The 7,234-nt window shown below is 42.6% G+C and overlaps 1 protein-coding gene across 2 annotated transcripts in view; it reads right to left on the bottom strand.

Annotated features, from left to right (window-relative positions):
- Positions 1 to 1,414: 1,414 nt before the first annotated feature.
- Positions 1,415 to 7,234, bottom strand: part of DISP1 (dispatched homolog 1 (Drosophila)) — a 214,850-nt gene continuing 209,030 nt past the window's right edge. For both annotated transcript variants that reach the window (XM_011929485.1, XM_011929484.1), the window contains one exon: positions 1,415 to 5,022. In XM_011929485.1, coding sequence (XP_011784875.1) covers positions 1,438 to 5,022 — 3,585 coding nt within the window. In that variant the 3' untranslated portion in view covers positions 1,415 to 1,437. The remainder of the gene's footprint in view (positions 5,023 to 7,234) is intronic.

Below are 7,234 nucleotides of genomic sequence, written 5' to 3'. Positions count from 1 at the left end.
CAAGGTAGACATGTAGTGAGCTACTGGTCACTGGAGTGTTCAAGCAAAAGCTGGAAAGTTACTTAACAAATCTGTGGTTTAGTGGATGTGGGCTGGAGTCAATGACCCATAAGATCCCTTCCTGCTCCTGACAGCTTTTTTTTCAGGCCCTGGAATAACATGCAGATCTAATTTGGAAAACTATTCTTAGAAAATAACCAATATAACGTTTGGAGGGAACATTATATTTACAAATATTTCCACTGTTTTCTTTGGAGGACCAAATTGGAGGTAGAACTCCAGAGGGAAGCAGAATGCAGAGGACACTTCCAGGATGGGGCTGGAATGCACAAAGGATCAGATGACACCCTATGATGACGGCTGTCATCTGAAGCCTCATCCAGAAAGCATGCTCCAACAGCTCAATTACTGTCGACTGATCTAACATGAGATACACACGTGTCATTTAAGATGCTGCCTGAAGGCTCAGTATTTCCAGGTGTTAGCTGCACAAGAACATAATCCTTAAGTGTCTTGAGACACTCTTTAACGAAGAAGAAAGAAGCCTTCTAAACATGGCCTCTTAGGGGCAGAGTTGGAAGCAAGACTTCATCCAAGTTCCCTTGCTCTGAATGCTCACCTGACCTGGATCTGTCTCTGGCATCAGGCCATGTATCCTGGGAAGTGCAGCACTGTTTTGTGTGATCACATCTCTTCATTCATGCCCTTCCTTCTGTGCCTCTAACATAATTGTGGCCTGACACAGATGATGCTCATGGCTCCTGGGTTAACAACTAAAATAACTGAACTGTACATTTTGGCTAAAGTGGAAAAGACACTGGTGTGGATATAAGTGTGTTCTTGGCTTCATGTAGTCTACTGAAGCAGACATGTGGGATGCGTTATTAAGGTGCTTGGCAATTGATTTTTTTACATGAGGCCTCACCAAAAATGTAAATTTTAATATTGTTTAGTTCTTGGATCCCAAATGAAGTGGCTCAATTAAAATTAGAGCAATTCCTAGTATTCGTGTTGAGTGATCCAAAGTCCTGATCACTGCCCACAAAATAGTAGAATGAGGATACCAGGTGAATATGATGGCCCAGGAGAATGGAAACTTTAATTCAAACTTTAAACCTCCAATTCACTGCAGTGGGAGGTTAGAAAGAGATATAAATATATAAATATTTATATATTTCTATATTTTAAGCTGGGCATAAATGTAAAAAACAACTGTACTTTTTGAAAATATAAAATCCAACAATTATCCAATCTAATAACCTAACGCACTCAGATTTGTAAGTTTATTGTTCCTACGGAATATAAAAATATTCTATAATTGTTAATGTGAAACATGCTTGTTGCTGTATTTTTGGGCTTCCTTTCTAAACTTCTGGATTTTACTTCCATGTTAAAAGAATAATTGAGGCACTGGTTCTGAATTGAATGCTGTATTTATTATAGTGTTTTTATTAACAAACTTTCACCAGAAAGTTCCGAGTGTGTTAATACAGCAGGCACATTGGCTTCCATGTTTGGCATTTGACAGTCCACAGAATTGCACTTCACTCTCACAATTCCGCCACAGCTTTGTGAATTATTTGGGCAGGACCTACAACCAGCCTCCCCCATTAAATGATTAAATATGATTTTTGGTTCATTCTGATTGAAATGTTCTGAGTTCACACTTGTATCCATCTGTGACAAGCTCAGCTCCACTTTCCCTCCTGCCTTGTTTTCAGTCCCTCCACTGCTCTCCATATTGCTCATGTCTCTATTTTTACAGAGTTCCTTTTGTTTATTCTCGGGGTCGCAACACGTTTTGAGAAATGATCCAGTGCTTCTGCAGACAAATGATGATGGCTCTGCCATCTTTGGAAGATGCTCTTCTATGCTCCTCTGAAGACTGTGTACATTGGTGTGGCCAATTTTTTCTTGGGCCTGAATGTGCTGCACTGGCTGGAGGAAAAAATTCCTAGGCAGAGAATTCTGCATTCCAGCTGGCTTTACTCTGCCCTGCAGGCAGGGACAGTGGTGGATGTGTGTGATGGGGTGCACAAAGCCCTCGGCAGCTTGGTGTGTGGCCTTCAGAGGTGCCACGCCGTTTTGGATCTGGACAAAGCTGCTAGCGGTAGGAGCGCACTGGTGGCACACGCAGTCCCCCATCTGCTGGCAAGAGTGCGGGCCGTATTTCAAGCGTTTGTAGGCATTTGGGCAGCCACATCTCTGATTCAGAGAGAAGAAGTGACACATGGTGTGCTGCTCAAGAGAGGGCTGTAACAAGGCAGAGCCAGTGTCATTTTTAGTGCTTTTGCTGAGTTCACTGTTGTAAGCTGCATGCACAGGCATCCCTAAATTCTTTGCTTGGCTGTTGAAAAATTGAGAGCAGATGTGGGTCTCTTCATAAGTGGTCTTCTCAGAGGCAGTGCAGCTGTGGGAAGCCAGAGGTTCTAATTCATAAAACTCATGCTCCAGTTCAGATTTGGGGCCCCTGGGATCTAAATAAGCATTTACGGTATGTGTTTTGCTTTGTCCCTTGTCACTAGGACTTGTAGACAAGGCATGGGAAAAGGCACTGCATTGTAGTTTTTTAGGTAAGGGAATCTGACCACAGGTCCCCTGTGGTCCAAGGCACCGGCACATGCACTGGAAAAAGAAGGTGGCGAAAGCCCAGCTGATACACATGATGAGCATCATGAAGGTGCCCAGCTGGGTGTATGCTAGAACTGTGGAGGGCATCATCATGGCCCCTGCCACGAAGGTGGTCAGGGCAGCCATGGCAATCGCAGAGCCCATGCGACTCAGAGAGAAGATCACCTTGCCTTCTCGGTCGGGATCTGGAGCCAAGCGGTAGGCAACCCCATAATGGACGGCAAAGTCTACAGACAAGCCAACGGCAACGGAAATGGTGACAGATTCCAACACATTTAGTTCCCAGCCCAGCAGGACGAGAGAACCAACAGTGACAAATATCGTTCCAGCAATTGAAATGATGGCATAAAGGCTTATGATGATGTTCCAAGTTGTCAGCAGCATCACACTAAATGCAACAGCAACTGAAAGCCCCATGGCAATGAGGGTGCCATCGGAGAGGCTATCCTGGAGGTCATAGAACTCCAGATTGCTGACAAACCAACCATTGCTGAGGCCTTCAGGGGCCGAACTCAGCTCATTGGATATCCATGAGTCCACCTCTTTATAAAACTGATGCATCTTTTCATAAGCCAGTGTGAAGAGGTAGGTACTCTGGAACTCTAACACCACTGCCCTGATAGTGTCATTAATATCAAACCTCGGCCCTGGGGTTTTGCTATCCAAATGGTACCCTGTACTCCTTTCCAGCTCCATGATAGCTCTCTTGATGCACAGTTCAAAAATCTCTTGCTTGTAGGGGAAGCTCCAGTGGCTGCAGCATGGGTACAGGGCAGGCTCATCACAGTCCTGGTTCTCCATCCACTGTTTGAACGTCTCAATGAAGCAGCTGGTGAAGTCCTGTTCATCAGTCTGGTAAAAGAATGTTTGGTTTCTCAGTTTTTGACAGAAGTGCAAAATCCAGGCCTGGGAAGCTGGGCTGGCGATGTTAAAACTGCTATCTAATGTCAACTTCCCTTTACTCTTGGGATTTAGTGGATTGCCATTGTCTTCTGGGGACACGCCCCAGATTACTGTGATGGGCATGTGGAGCTCCTCACCATGGTGAACACGTTCAAACATGAAAAGCTTTTTGTATTCAGCATCATAACGCTCAAAAGGATGAGACGACCTGAACACCTGGAACTCGGATAACTCCAGTGAGGGCAGTTTCATCTTTGGATTTATACATACAATGTAGGCCCCACCTACAGTTAAGGCAAGGAACCCAAACAGCCAAAGGTAGCGAAACTTAATGACAATGCATGGCAATACTTTTTCAAAAAAAATTCGAGATGCTTCTGAAATGGCAAAGAGTACTTTGTGGCACTTCTGGCAAGCCACTGTCCAGCAGCTTTTGTTATCATATATTTGGGGCTGGGGCTTTTTGAAGCAAGTGAATATATTAAGAAGATACCGTTCATGCAGCACAACAACTGCTGGAAGCCATGTGACCATCAAAACATAATTCACCAAAATAGCTGTCCCTGCATAAACTCCAAAGCATCGGATTGCTGTAATGTTGCTAACATAGTTAGCATAAAAGGCAGCAGCAGTGGTAAAACTGGTGACGAACATGGAGAGGGCAGCGTGCTGCAATGTGATGCTTACAGTTTCTGAGGTTTCAGCATGAGGCTTATCAAATTTTGTGTAGTTCCAAACATCACACAGGACAAAAGCATCATCTGCTCCAATTCCAACCAAAATAATGAGGGCAGTGAGGTTCATAAAAGGAAAAAATTCGAAGTGAAATACTACACGATAGAGAAAATAGGAAACAATCAAAGAACTGATTATTGCAAACATTGTCATCAGAGTGATAAACATGGACTTGGTGTAGACACACATGACTAAAAGGACAATCACAATGGCTATGGCAGGATACACAGTATCCATTAGAAGATAATCCTGAAACAAACTGTGTTTGATACCAAACTCAATCCCGGTGATGGTAGTCACGCCGTCAGAAGAGTTCCAGTTTTCAAAGTTGTCCAAGTAAATGTTCATCATGCTCTCCCCTTTCTCTGTGGGAGAGAAGAGCATGCTGTATTTTAAAGCTGGCGTGGCATAGTCAGCCGTCTTTGGGGTCATAAAGTCTTTGTCCACCAAGTAATGGAGGATCTGGTACACGGCATTGTACTTGGTACATTTGCGTGGCACATTGGTACACTTGAGCTGGTCCTTTCTTCTGGCTGCCATGTCCCAGCAGTCTGGCCCGAGAGTGCCATTTTGGTAGTGTTTGGCACAAGTCCGAAGCAGCTTCAAGGTATGAGAAACGTCTCGCTCGACTATCTTCTGACAGGATGATCTATTGTTCAGAATGGCGATGTAGTTTCCCAGCGTCCAGCTGGGGCAGCAGGAGGCAGCAGTGGTCCTCTGGCAGAGATCACCAAACTGGGGGTGAGATCTGATCTGCAGAGACAGAGACAAGCAGAAGGACTACAGTTTAAGTTGGTTCACAATCTTTCACAACTGGAAAGATCTGCACTAAGGTGACCTTGAGGGACAGGGAAAGTTACAAAAGCTAAATAATTATCCTCTTAAATTAGGAATCAGTTTGAAAACAGGGTGAAATTTCCCCCTAAATGGCCTCATGTTACAGGATGCCCTTTAGGTTACTTTATTTTGAATTAAAAACTACAAACAACACGCAAGTGTGAAACTTCAACCAATGCTAGTTTTGTTTACAGAAGGAGATCAAATTAACACCTACTTAGTCAACAAGACTTTTTAAAGTCACTTTAAAAAGCAATGAAGTGGACAGGTTGTGAAACTTGGGTATGTACCTGTATAGGATGAAGAAAACAACCGTATAATTGACAAATTTGTGGTTTTGCCTAAAATTCTGGTTATCAGCATGAAATTGTTGGTGACTAAAGTACTATATTTCAATCAACAGTTAGAAGCAAAGATGATATTCCCTAGAGAACTGCTTTGGCCTGAATGTTTGTGCTTCTCCCAAATTCAAGTTGAAACCCAATCCCCAGTGTGTTAGGGGGTGTGGCTTTTTTGGAGGTGACTAAATTACGAGGGAGGAGCCCTCATGAATGGGAGTAGTGCTTTTATAAGAGTCCATGAGGACGCATAGAACGCCCCATCTATGAGGAACAGGTCCTCACCAGACTGAATCTGCTAATTCCTTGATCTTGAACTTCTCAGACTCTAGAACTATAAGAAATAAATTTTTGTTGTTTATAAATTACCCAGTCCGAGGTATTTTGCCATAGAAGCCCAAACAGATTAAGACGAAAACTGCTTGGTGTATCAAAAAGTGACCACAGTAATATCAAAAGTGCTGATGTCAAGAAGCATCGGCCAGGCACGGTGGCTCACGCCTATAATCCCAGCACTTTGGGAGACCCAGGCGGGTAGATCACCTGAGGTCGGGAGTTCGAGATCAGCCTGGCGAACATGGTGAAACCTCGTCTCTACTAAATATACAAAATTAGCTGGGCATGGTGGGCGCATGCCTGTAATGCCAGCTACATGGGAGGCTGACGCAGAAGAATCGCTTGAAGCCAGGAGGCGGAAGTTGCAGTGAGCCGGGATTGTGTCACCGCACTCCAGCCTAGGCAATGGAGTGAGACTCCATCTCCAAAAAAGAAGCATAAAAGTCTGGAATAAAATTGTTTCCTGAAGTATGAGTAGACAAGGGCAATGTTTCTAGATTAAAATATGATTTATATCTGATTTTTAAATTGGGATATACAATAAAATAAATGCTGAAGAATTTAATTATTTCTTCCATAAAGTTTATTCAAATTGGCAAAAATCCTTTTTTGGAGAACTTTCTCTTTTGGTAAATGAGGGTCTGCTGCATATTAGCAAGTATGATAATTCTGGATTTGGTGTGGAAAGTATTTCATTTAAAACATTATTCTTGGAGAAGGCTTTCCATCTTATGGCTATTGTTATAAAAAATTGAAAAATTGTTCCATCACTGGTTTGCTAGATTATGGTAAAGTCTGTAGCATTCCATTCTGTAAATTAGTTGAGTAGCCCCTCTTCTCTGAGGTGAGAATAAGAAATATTCCTCTTCTCCTGAGCCTGACCAGAGAGTTCTCTTTAGGAGAACTAGAACTAAAGATGACCTGGTCCTATCAGTTTCCCTCATCTCTATTTACCAAAGGCTGTCACAGGCAAGAAACTCCAAAGTTCAAAGAGGAAGTGAATATATATATTTTTTCTAGTAGGATTAAAATACTCTTTACCTTGATTAAACTAGGCTTTATCAATCATATATTGAAATGTCTTCTCAAAGTAGAGCAGCAGCTGGCATGAATCACCTCTTTAGAACTTGGACTTACCCAAGAACCAAGTTACCTATGATTCCTGAACTCTGTTTATCAGGATACTTTCCTGGGATTAATCCTGTGGGGGTGGGGTGTAGATGAAACAGGACTAGCCACGTGTTGAGAACTGTGGAAGTTGGGTGACCTATTTCGACAGTCCATTACACTATTTATCTACTTTTGTATATGCTGGAGAATTTACATAATAAAAAGTTGTTTGTTTTTCTAAAGATAAGGCTATTGAGGGTAAAGAAAAATGAACCCCAAAAGTTATTGTTCAAATGTATTAAAATAATATTTACTTTAACAAAGGCTTCATTTTAAAGTTCATT

This window comes from Colobus angolensis, unplaced genomic scaffold, assembly GCF_000951035.1.
Source record: "Colobus angolensis palliatus isolate OR3802 unplaced genomic scaffold, Cang.pa_1.0 Scaffold81, whole genome shotgun sequence".
NCBI lineage: Eukaryota > Metazoa > Chordata > Mammalia > Primates > Cercopithecidae > Colobus > Colobus angolensis.
The sequence above is the reverse complement of the archived record's forward strand: the minus strand, read 5'-3'. Positions and strand labels throughout refer to the sequence as shown.